At 45.6% G+C, this 17563-nt stretch overlaps 1 protein-coding gene across 3 annotated transcripts in view; it reads right to left on the minus strand.

The window, feature by feature from the left end:
- Positions 1 to 2343: 2343 nt before the first annotated feature.
- KCNS3 (potassium voltage-gated channel modifier subfamily S member 3) overlaps positions 2344 to 17563 on the minus strand; it is a 40760-nt gene continuing 25540 nt past the window's right edge. The window contains exons 2-5 of one of the 3 annotated variants that reach the window (XM_036751778.1): positions 15901 to 16031; positions 14645 to 14793; positions 11301 to 11416; positions 2344 to 4546 (exon numbers count right to left, since the gene is read on the minus strand). In XM_036751778.1, the coding sequence (XP_036607673.1) occupies positions 3012 to 4487 (1476 nt within the window). In that variant the 5' untranslated portion in view covers positions 4488 to 4546; positions 11301 to 11416; positions 14645 to 14793; positions 15901 to 16031 and the 3' untranslated portion in view covers positions 2344 to 3011. Of the gene's footprint in view, positions 4547 to 4931; positions 4978 to 11300; positions 11497 to 14644; positions 14794 to 15900; positions 16032 to 17563 lie in introns of those variants that run through there. The other 2 variants (XM_036751777.1, XM_036751779.1) reach the window with 2 other exon arrangements.

Consider the following 17563-nt stretch of genomic DNA (forward strand, 5'->3'; position numbering starts at 1 on the left):
AAATTGAAACCGTGCTTTTGTTTGCCTGATCATAAGTGCCAAGAATCAGAGACTTTGGCAGACCTGGCTTCATCACCACAGCACATCTCTTAAAGGGAATCTTTGGCCAAAGGGACTTTAATGTATGGCATGGCTTAACCCTGTTTGCCTCAGTTTCCTCATCTGTAAAATGAGCTGGTGGAGGAAATGACAAACCGCTCCAGTATCTTTGTCAAGGAAACCCCAAATAGGGTCAGGAAGAGCTGGCCATGTCTGAAACAAACTGGATAATAATGATGATGAGCTGGCCTTCCCCCAAGAATAACCTATCTGTGGTGCCCCGGGCAGGAAGAGATCCTTATGAGACCATGATGGGGATATCGGCTTCTCTCCCAGGGCGGCATAGGAAGTATACTCTCCTTTCTACAGTAGCTCATATGGCCTTTTCCATAGGGGAAATTTCCCCTCCCAACCTACAACGAACATTGCTGCTGCCTGGTCGCTGCTTCTTCTATTCCTCCTCTGGGGAATGGGTGATTATGGGTACTTGTGCTACCGCCTCCGTGAACATCTGTACACAGCTTTGGATTGGCTTTGTACCCCAAATCAATGTCTTGTCATCATCTATCAATCAAGGGGGGAAGCAGGGGAAGGGATGCCAATACTTCCAGGAGCTGGGATTCCTTCTCTCGGTATAGGCAAGCAGACTCCAATCCCACAATACTGTCATAGTGGGTTTTCAGGGATATTACAAGCACAAAATATCAAAACAAAACACAGCAAAGCAAACAGAACTTCTTCAGTGATCAAGTCTAAACTCAAAGAAAAGATGAAAAGCTGCATCTCCCTCCCTTCTGGGCAGGGTGGGGGGCTATGGCTGTGGAAGACTGCATACCCTATCGAAAACAGGGAATGTTGGTTAGCTTGGCTGAAATGATATTTTCCCCTCTTTCTTTTTGTTCTTTATTACAATGAATGGTTCACTGGGTAGAGGAGGTGAAGGTATAAAAAGAAAAGGCATCAATGTTGTTTTTAAGAGTGACAGAAAAACTGCAACCTGCAGCCAACCCAGTTCTGAGCATGCATCCCCAAGCTCAGCAGGCCAGGCCTCAGAAAACGGACACATCGTCTACTCCCTGCCCAGATGCGGGACCCTCCTCCCTTCCTAGGACTTGTGCTAGGGAATCCTTGGGATGCCCAGGGTCACTCCCACACAATAATGAGGCATCCAAGGAGGAAGTCAGTGGGAACAAAGATGAAATGTGTACTTTCTGCATAGCTAATTCCTCAAGAAGAGTGTAGATAATATCACAGTGGACAGACACTTAGGGGCGACCCTATCCAAATCCAACCAATAACTTAAAAGAAAAAACAACCCTTACTATACCAGTGTCATACAGACTTTACTAAAGACTTCTAGGACCAGGAATTCTCCCCTCCTGAGGCAGGGCTGGACAGCTCCAAGGATTAAGGCCCTCTTCCTCAAACCAAGCTAAAAACTGCCCATGTGGGACTATCTCCTATTGCTCTCCACTTTGCCCTCAGAGACCTAGCAGAGCAAAGCTAAGCCCCCTTTCTTCAAGAGAGTTCTCCAGATGTTTGAAGAGAGTTATGCTATCCCCCCACAACCAGGCCAAATATTCCTGGTTCCCCACTGAATCTCCTCTGGCAGAGTGCCCAAGTGAGCCCATTTCTACCCTGGCTACCATCTGGGCACACCTTACATTGTCTCTGGAACATCAGAAATGAATTAGACCATTCCCCCACCCTCTCTATGACATTGTATTTTCTATAACATAAAGAAAAGATGAAGGAAGGAAGGAAGGAAGGAAGGAAGGAAGGAAGGAAGGAAGGAAGGAAGGAAGGAAGGAAGGAAGGAGGGAGGGAGGGAGGGGAAGGGAAAGAAAGAAAGGAAGGAAGAAAGAAAGAAAGAAAGGAAGGAAGGAAGGAAGGAAGGAAGGAAGGAAGGAAAGAAAGAAAGAAAGAAAGAAAGAAAGAAAGAAAGAAAGAAAGAAAGAAAGAAAGAAAGAAAGAAAGAAAGAAAGAAAGAAAGAAAGAAAGGAAGGAAGGAAGGAAGGAAGGAAGGAAGGAGGGAGGAAGGAAGGAAGGAAGGGAGGAGGGAGGGAGAAAGGAAGGAAGGAAGGAAGGAAGGAAGGAAGGAAGGAAGGAAGGAAGGAAGAAATATGAGAATCATTTCTCAAAAAAAGGGATTGTTTAAAAGAAATGCCTTTTGTTTTCTTTCCCACTAAAGCATTTGGATGTTAGTAAGAAGGTCTGCAAAGACCAGGTTTTGCTTCCCCAGTATAAGAATACAAGACACCAGGAGAATCTGTGCACTGATGTAGGACATTTATTAGGCTCCTAATCTCCATGTTTAGCGTGTGAACTTGAATGCACATGCACCGTTCTCACTTCATGGCTTTTACATGCATGTAGAAGCATTCACTGCCTTCATCCCGGGCCACACACCAGCAGTTTTCTGCCATCAGGACCGTGGTCAGTTCTAAGTCTGGAAGGAAAGCCATATTCTACACGCTGGTTGTGGGTATCAACTTGGCATTTAGAACTCCTTCCTCTCTTGCCTCATACTGCATCATGGACGCTATGTAAAAAATAAATTGCTGAATCAGGCATCTTCTTCAGCCTCCTTGAGAAAAAAATAAAGCCTGAGCTATGAATTTTGAGCAATGATTGTCTAACCATGGCCAAAAGGTTCACCCTGAGAATTAGTGATCTGAACCAATGTGCCAAAGGCTAGAAGGTCAGAGTGGCTAAATGTTGGAAGAATAGTAGCAAGACCCCAACAAAACCAACATACAAGCCACTCCCCAGAGTCCCAGAGGTCCCAGGATGTCAGAGCTGGAAGTCATCTCAAAGACTGAACCTAACTCTCCCACTTTGATAAAGAGGGAAACTGAGGCTCATAGAGAGTGAGTGACTTGCCCAAGGTCACACAGCTAGCAAGTGGCAGAGCCATAACTCAAACCAAGCTTCCTGAATCCTCCATATGGGACTGATGTTCCCAGAATGCATCACTTCACTGTGTCATTCTCTAAGGATACCATGTCATAAATGTCCTCAGCCTCATCAATACTGGATGCATCTGTGGAGTCTTGCTCACTCACTACAATCCCTGCAGAAGAAAGGCTAGAAATAAAGGAATGTACTCGCTTAGCATAAATATCCCTAATGTTAAAGTAAGGTAGCTCCTTGCATCCCTCGGGGGGCTCATCACTGCTGTGGTCCACATCGACATCCTTCTGTTTCTGATAATACTTGGAAAACTTGTTGAAAATAATTGTGATGGGAAGTGCCACCACCAGGATCCCACAGATGATGCAGGTGCTCCCAAGTAGTTTTCCCGCCAATGTGACAGGATGTGTATCTCCATAGCCCACAGTAGTCATGCTTATGGTAGCCCACCACCAGCAGATAGGGATGCTAGTAAGCCCCGACTGAGGATCATCTTTTTCCACAGAGTAGACAAGCACAGAAAAGATGGAAATTCCCACTGACAGGAAGAGGAGGAGCAACCCAACCTCATGATAGCTATGTCTCAATGTGGCACCAAGAGACCGGAGTCCAACCGAATGTCGGGCCAGCTTCAGGATACGAAATATTCTCATGAGCCTCAGGATCTGAACCACCTTCCCCACATTCTCAATATCTTCACTGTCCTCATCTTTGGTGTCCACAGCCAGTGTGGCATAGAAGGGGATGATGGAAACAAAGTCTATGATGTTCAGTGGGCTCTTCCAGAACTTCTTTTGGCAAGGGGCAGCTGCCAGTCTTATCACTAACTCACCAGTAAACCAGATGATGCATGTAATTTCCACTGCTTCCAAAATGGGGTTTTCTACCCCATCCTCTGTTCTCTGGAACTCCGCCATGCTATGGACACACATTGCCACAATGGACGCCAACACGACACTCAAGGAGGAGATGGCGATGAGCTTGGCTGACAAACAAGAGGCGGGGTTTTCCATCCTGATCCAGATGTTCTTCCTGAGGTTGCCGAAGCGCATCGTGTCAAACTTCTCCAGCTCCTTCTCAAAGATGGATGATTCTTCAAAGGAAGAGTCAGTACTCACATCATTGCTCTTCTGGTCCCAGTCCTTACTGGGATTATCGTCTTTTCGTTCTTGGTACCGGTTACTGCAACAGGAGTCAATGAAGAGTTCATTAATGCCCCAGTACTCAATCTCCTGGCAGAATGAGAAGACACAGAGCTCCTCCATGACGTGAAGCTTGCCCGTGTAGTAAAAATTCAAGACATAGCGGAACAAGGAGGGGTTTCGGTCAAAGTAATACTCCTTCTCAGCCACACTGTAGTCATCACAGAGCTCCAGGATGGCCTCCTCTGAGTGACAGGTGAGTAAACGCCCCAGTCTGGTGTGAGGAAAGCGTAGGAGGGTGCTCTGGCCAACAGACTGCCTGAAGCCCCCAACATTCAGGTTAACCAGTTCCTCGTCTTGTCCAGGGCTGTGGAAAAACTCACCAAAAACCATGGCGAATGCTGTAGTCTGGCTGCTGACTCATGAGACTGACAAGGGAGATGGCATGGCATCTGAAAGAAGAACAAGACAAGGTTATGTGGCTCCATCCCATTAAAACCCTGACAAAATACTTTTAACCCTTCCCAGAATGAGGCAACAAATTAAAAACCCAGCAGGAAATGAAACCACAAACACAGGCGCTCCTGTCTGCTAGGAGGAAATTAAAACCAGCCTTGGTATTAAGCCATGGGCCGGTGTTTGAGAACACAGAAACCCAAGCCGGTAACCCTGCCCGCCTCCCCCCAAATCCAAACTGCCTTTTAGAAAAGCAGACCAGGTTATTACTTCTTTCCAAACCTACTTTCCTATTGTTAGGCCTAATGATTTTTTTAATCTCCAAAATCTACCAAAAGTACCACAGTTTTAGTCAAAAAATTAAAAAAAAAATTGTATCACTTGAACAGAAGAAATCCATAACATAAGAAATCCTTTCCTGGTGTCTTCTATGAAGACAGAGGTTCTTGAAGGCCATGCCCGTAGTGTGCTGTGACCAAGCCAGTGAAGATGACAAGTTTGGACCACTGGAAGGATAGTCACTAGGGGAGAAATTGTGTCATGAAGCCCCTGTCCCTCACACACACACACACACACACACACACACACACACACACACACATCTATGAAATCTAGAATAATGAAGTTAGGACATTCACTCCTCCAGAGACAAATTCAGAAAGGTTTCCACGCTCATAAAGCATAACTCAAACCCTTCCCTGAGTCATGGACTCACAGATGATCAAAGTTGGAAAGAAGCTAGAATAGAGAATACAGAATGTTAGAACTTGGTGGGACCTCAAAAGACAGAGTCATAGCTAGTCTAGAACTGACATCACAGAATCTAGAACATCAGAGCTTGGGGAGACCTTAGTGCATAGAATAAAAATGTGAAGGTTTAAAAGCATTTTAGAATATGGAATGTCTGAGCTGCACTTAGAACATAGAACATTAGAACCAGAGGTCATACAATCCAACCAGTGATACTGAAACTAAACTGCCAAGTTTTCACTTCTTCTATTCTCTCCCAGGGGGCAAGGAAGTTGTCTTTGCTGCCCCTCTCTGCGTTCCTAAGCCCTGGACAGCTCAATTTTCATCCACTCCATAAATCCTTCCATTACTTCCATGTCTTCCCCCAAGTTGTCAGTATTTTCCCCAACTGAATGATCTCTCATATATATATAATGAAATGATTATTCTGTATACATATTATAGCTGCTTATATGAGTGCTTATGTTATGGAATCTGATGGAACCGAAGTTCCCTGGGGGAAGGTCTGTCTCACTGTTGAATTTGCAGCTCTGGCCCCTAATACAGTGGCTGGTACATAGTAGGTGCTTAATAAGTATATCTCGATGGATTTGGTCCAGGAATCACAAGTCCCCTTTCTGAGTTCCTATAGTCCTCAGCATCTGTACCAGCCAATTCTACTTAATTGTTCTCTTATTATGTCATGGGTGAGAGTCTTGTCTTTCTACATAGACTGCTAATTAGGAAGCAGCCATGTTGTCCTTCCCCCAGATTCATCCCAGCTTGAGATGCACTCTGTAAACACTCACTGGTATACAGCCTGCCTCATGGAGCTCTGCAGAGTTCCTAACTCCAGCCTGTATTTCACTCAATCATCAGACCATAGGGTAGGAGCTGGAAGGCATCTTTGAGATCATTGATTCCTGCTCTCTCAAACAGACGAAGGAGCTAAGATGCAGAGATAGAAATTATTCACCGCTTGCCTGGTCCCCCTACCTTTGCAAATTCTCATCTTCTCACCACAGCCTGTCCCCTCCCAAATCTAGTAACAACCATAGTCGTAATCATAATTAACAATTATAAGGCCCTTTACATTATCCAATTTGAGCCCCATGATAGCCCCATGAGGCAGGTGCTATATTATCCCCATTTGGCAGACGAGGAAGCTATAGCTCCCAGTCATTAAGAGATTTGCCCATGGTCACAGCTTTCAGCCCTCTTGCCACCACCAGCTTCTGGACAAATGGGCAATTTTACTCTAAAACTACTGGACAGGTCAAACTTTCTCACTGTGCAGATGGAAAAACTGAGGCCTAGAGAATGAAAGTACCTTGCCCAAGACTGCATGCTAAAGGCAGGATTTGGAGCAGGCATCTCCAAGTCTCCTATACCCCACTGTCTCTAACTAATGGGACTGATTACAAAAGCATTTCATATTCTTGAAATGGCAGCTGATGATATTATCAGTATTACCTGCCTCGGACAGTGTCTGGGCAAGCACAGAAGAGAATCTCTTCTCCTTCTGTGTTCCTGGGAGCCCCACAACCACCCATTACACCAGGGATTCCTGTCCTGGAAAGGGCAAAAGAAGGGATGTGCCTTGAAAACATCATTTTGGGCTCATCCATCAAGAGAGGAAACTCCCTGTTTCCAAGAAAAAACAGGGCTATATCAGCCTGCCATCTGCCTAAAGACGCTGTCCACGGTGCCTGTGTCCCGAAGGCAGAGCACATACTGTCTGTTGTAGCAGCTAATGGGCTGGTTGACCTTCTCTGGAGACTTCCTTTCCTTCTTTGCTTTCTATTTTTAGCTTAGATACCTTCTTCTCCCAGCCAGAGATGGTCCCTAGGCTTTAGCCACATTATTCCATGGTTTCAGATCTCCTCGGAAGGAAAATTCCATATAAACTCACTACAGAAATAATAAATGACAGCTTATAAGGCACCATGTTTTCTTCCATTTTATCCTCAGGACAGTTCTCTGTGGTGGGTAACACATATATCATTATCATCATTTTACGGATTCACATAACATGAGAGTTGAAAGGGACCTCACTGGCCATTTGTAAGAAATCCCCACTAACATATACTAACAAGCGGTTGTCCATCCCTATCTTGCAGATCTCCAAGGACAGGGAGCCTACCACCTTCCCATAAGGGACAGCTCACTTGGGGATGATTCTAATTCTTAAGGAGTTTCCCCTAACCTCCAGCCACCATAGACTTCTTTGTACCTTATCCCACTGCTCCTGGTCCTATCCTTTGGGGCCAAGTAGAACAAGGCCAATCCCTCCCCTGCATGACAGGCCTTCATATATTCAAAGATAGCCAGCATGTCTCAGACAGTCAGTCAACATTATAAAGTGCCTACTATGTGCCAGGCACTGTGCTAAGCACTTGGCATACAAAGAAAGGCAAGAGACAGTCCCTGTCCTTAAGAAGCTCACAATCTAATGGAGACCACAAATAAACAACTATGTACAAACAAACTATATACAGAATAAATAAGAAATAATCAGCAAAGAGAGGGCACTACAAGTAAGTGGGATTAGGGAAAACTTCCTGTTAAAGAAGAGATTTTAGTTGAAACTTGAAGGAAGGAGGCAGAGAGAAGGAGGGAAAGAGTTCCGGGCATGGAGAACAGCCAGAGGAAATGCCCAGAGCTGAGACATAGGGCATCTTTTTCATGGAACAGCCAGGAGGCCATTGTCACTGGATCAAAGAATACCTGTCCAGGAGTAATGTGTGAGAAGCCAGGAAGGGTAGTAGGGGGCTGGGTTATAAAGGTCTTTGAATGCCAAATAGAGCATTTTGTATTTCCTCCTAGAAGCAATAGGGAGCCTCCGGAGTTTATTGGGTAGGAGAGTGATGTGGTCAGACTGGTATTTTAGTAAAATCACTTTCGTGACTAGATGGAAAATGAACAATAGTGCAGGCATGAGGGAATTAGCGCCTGAATTAGGGTAGGAGCAATGTCAGAGGAGAGGAGGGATTGTATCGGTGAGATACTGCAACAGTGAACCTGGCAAGAGATGCTACATAGGGGAAATTGACAAGAGATGTTGTGGAGGTGAAATTGATAAGAGATGCTGTGGAGGTGAACCTGACAAGAGATGCTACAGAGGAGAAATGGACAAGTGATGATGTGGAAGTGAAATTGACAAGAGATAGTGTGGAGGTCAGATTGACAAGACATGTGGAGGTGAAAGTGACAAAAGATGCTACAGTGGTGAAACTGAAAAGAGATGCTACAGAGGTGAACCTGACAAGAGACTTTTGTAAGGTGAACTCAACAGGCCTTGGCACCATATTGGATGGGGGTGAGAGAGTGAAGAATCCAGTATATCTTTTAGATTGTGAGACTGAAGATGGGGGAGGAAGGGTGCCCTCTATAGTAATAATTCTCCAAGCTCAACATGTCTCCAGTTTCTTCGGCCAATCCTCATATGGCCTGGACCCAAGGCCCTTTACTATCCTGACTGCCCTCCTCTGGACATTAACTTATCAATGCCCTCCTTAAACTATGATACTCAGAACTGAATGCAATATTCCAGCTGAGGCCTGATGAGGGCAGAGGAGAAAGGACCATCCTCTCCCTATTCTTGAAAACCATGACCCTGCTTACCACAACCCAAGAGGGCATCAGCTTACTTGGCTGCTACATGACACCGCTGATGCATCACTTTTCTGAACAACTGGTCTCTATCCAGACCTCCCCCATCTGATGCTGATGGAATTGAGTTTTGTGCCCACATACAAGACTTTACATTTCTTCCTATTGAATTTGATCTTATTCAATTCACCTTAATGCTCAAGTCTGTCAAGACCCTTCTGCATCCTGACTCTGTAATCTAGTGTCTTAGCTCCTCTTCCCAGATTGGCATCATTGGCACCTTTGATGAACAGACATTCAATCTGTGTGTTTCTCTAAGTCATTCATTGAATATTAAACAGCATAGGATAAAGCACAGAACCCTGAGGCACTCCACTGGAGACCTCTTTCTCACTAACATGGAGTCATCCACAACTGTTCTTTGAATTGGGTCATCCAGCCAGTTCTGAATTACTCCAACTCTACTATCTCCTAATCCCTATCTTCATCTTTTCCACAAGAATATTAGGAGATAGTTTACCAAAAGCTTTGCTAATAGTCAAGTAAGTTCTATTGAAACATTCTCTCAGCAGCTAGTTTAATAATCCTTTCTGAAAAAGAAATGAGGTTAAGCTGGCACAGCCCATCCTTGATGACAAAAGGTGGATCTTTGTAATCACCACTGCCCTTACTAGATGTTTGCCATCTCTGATTTACACTTTCTCATATGCATTCTTTGCCTTCTGTTGGCGACAAAGTCAACATGCATTTTCTACGTGCTCAGAATGTGCTAGGCACTATGCTAAGTGCTGATGATAAAATACAGGCAAGAAAAAAGACCGTCCCCGCCCTCAAGGATGTTACATTCTAATGGGGAAAGACAACATATAAAAGAGTGTAGGGGGAGTGGGGAAGTCTGGAAAGTCAGAAGCAAAGAGGAATGAAGAATGGCAGGCTGGGGCCCCTCCCCAAATGGAGGTTTCAGGAAAGAATTGCCAATGGGAGAAGGGGGCTGCAAGGGAGAGGGATGTTCCAGAGTGAGAAGTCAGCCAAAACATGGTGGTAAAGCATGGTCATAAGCAGCTGGGAACAGATGGGGGATGGCTACAGCACATGGGAGGCACAATAATGTGAAATTAGCCCAGAAAAATCACCTCGTGGTGAATGAAAATTCCAAAAGTGGGGTCTTAACAAAAATAGAAGGAAAAGAATGGATCACAAATTAATAATTAGTTATTAATATAATAGCATAATATTAATTTCTCTCAGTCTGGGGACAGACTGTGAAATTTAAATGCCCAATGGAAAAGTTTGCATGTTATCCTACAGGCAATAGGGAATTACTAAAACTTCTTAAGCAGGGAGGAGTAAGCATTTATGAAGCGCCTATGATGCACCAGGCACTGTGCCAAATGTTTTACAAAGATCCTCTGGTTTGACGATTTGAGCAGGGGAGCAACGTGGCCAGGTCTATGCTTTAAAATGATTATTCTGACAGTTGGGTAGAAGATGGAGAAGGCAGACCCTGCAGGCAGGGAAGCAGTTGGGAGACTTGTAATAATCCCAACAAGAGCCAATGAAGGCCTGGACTGGGGTGGCTCTGGCATGACTGGAGAGAAGATGAGACGCCCAAGACACAGAATCCAAAAGATGAGGAAACGGAGGCTGATAAAGGCTAAGTAACAGCTAGGAAGAGTCTGAGGCAGGATTCAAACCCAGGTCCTCCTGAGAAGCTCCAGGTCCAACAATCTACCCATCATTCCACCTATTTTCCCCTCATTTCACGGATGAGAAACTTAAGCCCAGTAAATTTAAGTGACATGCCCACAGTCACACAGATAGGAAGGGTCTGAAGCAGGATTTGAACTCAGGTTTTTCTGAATGGAGGTCCAGCTGTCCACTGGACTATACTGCTTCTCAATATGCCTTTAAAGAGGTGGTTGAATCCTATCTCTAACACTTAAATCAATCAGCCAACCAATGAGCATTTATTCAGCGCCTATTGCATGCCAAGCACTATGCTAGATGCAAAGACAAAATCAATCGGTTCCTGCCCTCATCAAGCTTATATCCTAACTACACACAAGCTTCCTACTGTGTGACCAAGGACAGGTCATTTAATCTCTAGCGGGTCACTCTTCATTCTCCATCTTCAGCTGGGTTTGGTGTGCACTCCAGGGGACTGGATGCTCCACCCACTTCTCCTGAAATCTCCGCATCATACTGCTAACTCAGCCTTGGGCACTACATAAAATGCTTCCTAAACCTTAATCCACTATAGAAACATGAGCTTTTTACTATGCCCACTGGGTCCTCCTCCTCCTCCCCCCCACCAGTGCCTAACATTCTTCACCATTACAGAATTCTCAGCAGCCAGCCTACCGCTCCCCCCCACTCCGAACTGAACCAAGACACAGACAGAGCTCTTACCCACACTCGGAAGAGGTCCCACAGACTCCCCTCATCCTGTCCGGTGGAATTTCCATCGCTGACTTAGCAGCGCCGTATGCCTGACCCCAGTGGACTCGGTGGTGCATAGGAGGGATCTGCTGGGCAGAGGCAAGACAAAAAGATGCCGATCCCGGGCATCAACAGGCCAAGGAAGCCGAAGGGAAATCCCACTCACCTGAGAAAGGAATAATCAGAGAAAAAGGTCATTGAATCTCCAGGGAGAAAGCCACAGCCTGGGTGCTTCTCCCTGTTTCCCTGCCTGCCCTGATTCTTCTCAATAATGAAAGAAGGCCCTGGAGCCCACATGCGCTCAGACGAGAGCAGGACGGTCTCTCCTCCTGGTAGGACGACCTTCCCTTTAGAAGGCGGGAGGGAAACACAAGGGACTCCACAGGGATCCCGGCTCAGGCTAGTCAGAACTCCCCCAAGGCTGAGTAAGACGACTGTCTTCATATCCCCACTATCTAGCACTGCATCCAGCACACAGTAAGCACTTAATAAATGCTTATCAAGTCGAATTGAAACCGCCTTGCCCAAACTCACACAAGGAATGAGTGCCATTGTCTTCCGACTCACCATTACACAGACGAGGTACGTATGGTTCACAGAATTTTGAGAAACGCCTTGCCCAAGTTCATGTGGCTGGTTCCCCTTTTGCCTTTGGATACCCAGCAGTAAGCACAGTGCTCGGCATTCAACGGGTGATTAATAAATGCTAAATGATCAATCGATTGATGAGTAAGGGTCAGAGCCAGGACTTGAACACAGAGCTCCTGACTATAACTAGTGAATGTTCCTTTCACTCCCTCATTAACTTCAAATGAGTATTTGTACCGTTCGTCTTCATCCTCCCTAATAATTCTACAGCCCTTACAATGTGCCAGGCATTGTGTTAAGACCTCTACAACCGTTCTCTCATTTGGTCCTCACAACAACGCTGGGAGGTAGGTGCTTTCAGGATCCCCATTTTGCAGATGGGGAAACTGAGGCAGACAGGGTCACCCAGCTGGTCAGTATCTGAAGCTGGGTTTGAATTCAGGTCTTCCTCACTCCAGGCCCAGCGCTCTGGCACCTCTGAGCGGCCCTTTCATTTTCTCAGTTTTCCCAGGGATGGTTTATTTATTAGTTCCCATAGGGTCCATTTCTGCCCATTTCTGTGCCCTGATTCTGTAGGTTAGGGCCCTTATATCCTCACATCTTTGCCTCCGTTAGAAATCAAAAGGCTTGTGAAGCCCTGCCCCGACTCCATCCCCTCCCCGGCCTGTCCCTGCCCCTGCCTCTGCCCATGCCCCTGCCCCTCTCCTTCTCCTCTCCCTGCAGAAAGGCCCAGCAGCTCTGGGCTCACAGTGAGATCTTTGAATTTGCTTAGTTTGAATTGATTAGAAAGAAAATGGAATTGGAATAGCACAGAGTTTTTTTAAGCCATAAGTTACAGATTCAGGCATTTTATACCATCTTTTTCCTAAGGAAAGGAGTGCCTCTGCTGACATTTGCCAAACTTATCATTAAACGATCAAAATGATTCAAACTGATGCCTAAATGTTTCGTCTCAGAAGCGATCAAAGGCAATAGAAACTTCCCACTATCGATCCAAATGGCTGGACCACACTTGAGCTGCTTCAACAGATTTATAACAGCAAAGGGCCATCTGCCTGCTCGCCAGCTACTGCCGGAGCAGGGAGATGGGGTCCTGGTTCTCTAGATCAGAAGGGGAGGCTGCTTTGGGTATTCAAGGGCTCCTTACGTTCAACTGAAATGGAAGGGCTCTAAGGCTTAGCCTTGTGCCAGGCAGCTCCTGTTAGACTGTAGGCTCCTTGAGGGGAGGGACTAGGTTATTCTCTCCTCTTTGGCTCCAAAGTGCCTGGCACAGGGCCTTGCACACAGTAGGCTTTTTAATCAAAGGTTTGTTGGGTTGAACTGAATTCAAATCTGTCCTTTCCCTCCCCTGTTAATGTCATATTTGTGGCCATCTCTGGAAAGAACAGCCCCTGCCTGCCCACACAATCTCCCCTCACCTTTCCAGACCCTCTTCAAATATCGCACAGCTGGTGGGAAAAAAAATACTGTGATTATTAATTTATCCAGAAGCTTGTGGTTTTATTTTTTATTTTTTGGTTTTTCAAACTGCTCAGATATAGTTTTATTAATTATTAAATGACAGTAATAGAGGGGCCAGGGCAGATGGAACACTCTCTTCTCAGGAGCTGCACACACTGGAGAGTTCACTAGTTCTCAAACCAGAGCTAAGACCTGGTCTTCGAGGAGCCTCACCACCCTTCATGCACCCGCTCCCAGGATCCGTCTGCCCCCACTTCTCACTTGGGTACTTAGGGCCAGCTGCCCCTGCCCCATCCTGGAAGAGCCGGGGGTGAAACCAAGCCTAGGGCACAACTGGGTGCTGCCTTTGATGTCCTGACCCTATTCCCCTCTCCCAGCCCCCAGGTATCAGCCCCACCTTCTCTGTATCCCCAGCACTTACTCCTGTACTTGGCACACAGTAAGCATCTAATAAGTGGTTTTCCATTTTATTCCTCTCAAAATCACAATGTATCCATTTACCCACCCAACCACTTCCTCCCCAGCACATAAACACATACACACACACACACACACACACACACACTCTCTCTCTCTCTCTCTCTCTCTCTCTCTTTTTCTCTTTGAAGGCAGGAATCATATGCTTTCTGATTCAATATCTCCACTGCCTGGCACATTGATAAAAAAATTAAACTGAATTAGTCATGTACACCTCAGTACCATGTAAACCACAGACCAACTCTTTGTGCTAAGGGTCTCCCACTCTAAGTTTGACCTCTAAAATGCTTTACTAGGGAGTCATGGGGTGGGGGTTGGGGCTTTACAAGAGAGTCTGGGGTGGGGGTTGGGGAGGAGGGGACAATTTTTGAAAACCTTCCAACACCTTGCACCTGCTTCCTCTTCTGTACCTGCTTCCTCTAGGTGATACATGCTTACATCACTCTACAGGTAAAACTGTATGGAGTCTTAGGATTTTGAACTGGGGTTACTAAAGATATCATTGACCCAAATCTTCCATTTTAAAAATAAAGAAGCTGCCCCTCCTGGCCTGCCGCACCTCCTCCCCAGCTACCAGTGACTCCCCCACGCCTTGCCCATACTCCTCTCGGCTCTCTCAGGGACGTGCTGATCCGGGCACATCTGTGGATTTTCTCCTGATGGAATGGAAGCCCCTGAAGGCAGGGGCTGTTTCACCTTGGTCTCTGTATTCCCAGGTTCCTATCACAGTGCCTAATACACAGAAGGCACTTAATGAATGCTTATTTCAGGGAGTTGGAGCACCTCACCTTGTGCTTGGAACCCAGATCCAGACTCCAAGTCGATGCAATGACACTGGCTGACTGTGTAACCTTCGCCAAGCCTGTTGCTATCTGTACAAGTGGGACCTGTGGGCCTGGTTCTCCTTCCCTCCCAGTCTTATGCCAGGAAAAGCATTCTGTAGGGATAAAAAGGCATCAAACTGTGAGTAAACATGGAATCCACAACCCCTAGTGACTCCCTGGATTTCACACTGCTACCAGGCCCTCTCTGGCCGGTTAGAAGGACCCTCCAGAGCAAAGACAATGACCTCATGGAACATGGGACAGTTGAAAAAAGTCACAGAAAGTTGCAGTTAATTTATGGAACAATCTATTAATGAACATTTATTAAGTACCTACTAGGTGCCAGCTAAAGGCGAAGAAAAGATAGTCTCTGCCCTCAAAGAGCTTATATATAGTCCATGGTACAAGTGACCTTGCTTGGGCAGCCCAAGTCCTAGATAGCTGTAGGATCCAAAGATTCAGAACCAGAAGGGAGCTCAGACATCCTTCTAGGAGTGTGCTGCCATTTTAGAGATGAGGAAACTGAGGTCCAGAGGGAGAAAAGGAACTTCATTAACTCAGAGGCACAAATTAAGCTACCAGCAGAGCCCAGATCTGAAGCCAGGGTCTCCACAGCCTAATCCAGGGCCCTTTGCCTTAAACTCCCTCTATCCCATATACATGAGCACACAGATGAACACACACACATACGTGCACCCACATGAACACAGTGCACATGCACACACACACACACACACACACACACACACACACACTCCAGGTACTGCTCTTTCTGAATGCCAAGCCACACACTTCGGGGGTTGATGATGTAACCACCCAGTCAATACATACCAAGCACAAATCAATTTAGAACTCTGAGTCCTAGATTTCCATTAATTGTTCTCACCCCACCTTCTAACCCGCCATCCAATCAATCAATCTGAACAGGCTTATCGGCTGCCACTCCATGCTCAGTACTCCCAGCACACCCCACAGGGGATACAGGAGTATGTGACAACCAGCCCCTCTGGACTCCGAACAAAAATCCTGACAAAGGCAGACTTGCCCTAACAAACATTAAAACACAATGACAAGTGGTTCTCCTCCAGACTATTGCTTCTTGGACAGAAGTACAGAAAATTCAAGGAGAAAAATGAAAAGAATAAAGGTGTCAGTAACAGAAGCCACAGTTCTATTTCTAAAATTGAAAGCAAAAACCAGAGAAAGGATTCATTACTTACTTATGAAGAAGTGTTGTGTAGTAAGATCCCATGCCTGGGAGGAGATCTGATAGCCAGAGAGGGAGCAGACTGGAGGAAGAGAATCTTGATGAAGTCCAAGCAATATTGTTATCAAGTGAACTACAGACCACCTGGGCAGAAAGAAGAAACAGATGAGAGGTTTGGGAAACAGATTCCAGGCCTGATGAGGGAACCTTACTTATATCATAGTGAGGGAGACCTCAGTGTCCAGACATTTGCCTAATCTCTTTCACCAAATCCACAGCAGCTAACAACTTCTTGACTTCTCTTAATAAGTTGTCCTTCAAAAAAGATGGCAGAACCAAGAAGGGGAAGAGACCTACTCTGGACCTTATCTTTTACCATCAAGGAGAAACTGTGGATTGCTGGGGTTGAAAATGACGGGGTCTGGGAAATGTGCAATCCTTCTAAATTTTAATTGAATTTTTAAAATGTTCAAGCATTTAGTTTTTCTCCCTCCCACCCCTCCCCCATTTCTTGAATGTACTCTCCTTTTTTCTCCTTTTCTCTCCCTTCCTATTCCTTTGTTTCCATATTAGATATATTCTAAACCAAATGCTTTGTGTGTGTATATGTGTGCATGTAACCAGTTAAGACAAACCCAAGGTTCGCAGCTCCCCACACCCAATGACTTCCTGGTTTGTATGGATTTCTACTCGAGCACCCTTATTATGTGAGATGATAAGTTAAGGGAATTTAAACCCAGAATGTGTGAAAAGACAGTAAGAGAGAACCAAACTGCCCTCAGTACCAATGGTACTGAACGAATGGGCAGATGTGACAGCTGAGCAAATTCTGAGACCTTTGAGAGTCCTCTGAGAATGGGAGAAGGGCCCCCCAAGGACTAGGGAAAGGTGAGTGTCCTGATTTTCAAAATAAGGAAAGAGAGAGAGTAATTTGTCTAACTTCTCATCCTGAAAAATTCTGAGAACATAATACATAAATGATGGTTTGTAAAACTGAAAAAAGAAACAACTATAAAGAACCAGGATGGCTTGGGCAAGAATAGATCATTCCAGAATAACCTTATCTAATTCTTTGATGGGGTAACTACATTGGTAGGTGAGAGGAAGGCTGATTCACCCAGATTTTGGGAAGGTTTGGTATGGCCTTCTGTGGTTGAATCCTTGTAGACACTAAGGAGATATGAGCTAGCTAGACAACAGTCCAGGGTGGAGGTTAGCTGGTGGGCTGCCTCAGGAAGCTGCAGACCCCAGCACCCCAGGATCATGCATTCAGAGCCAAAAGGTACTTTAGGAGTCCAACCCCCATAATTTACAGAGAAGGAAACTGAAGCAAACAGAGGCTAAGCTATTTTCCCAGGGCAGTGTGTGAGGCAGGATATGAACTCAGATCCACCTGACCCCAAGTCCATTGCCTTCCAGGAAAGCTTATTGGCCATGCGGTGGGTCTACTTAGAGGGATTCTTATTAAGGTACAGAATCCTCTGAAGTTCCTGTCAGTTCTGAGATTTCGTGACTCTGATTTTATAATAAATATTGGAGAGGGAGGGATGGAGATGCTGGGAAATAAATTGGCAAGCTTACCTCTCATGAACATTGATTCCACTGGAGAAGAACTGAGAAAAATGCCTCTCCTTCCTCAACTTGCAAGGGACCATGGGTGTGGAATACTGCATATA

The sequence above is a fragment of the Trichosurus vulpecula genome, chromosome 3 (assembly GCF_011100635.1).
Source record: "Trichosurus vulpecula isolate mTriVul1 chromosome 3, mTriVul1.pri, whole genome shotgun sequence".
NCBI lineage: Eukaryota > Metazoa > Chordata > Mammalia > Diprotodontia > Phalangeridae > Trichosurus > Trichosurus vulpecula.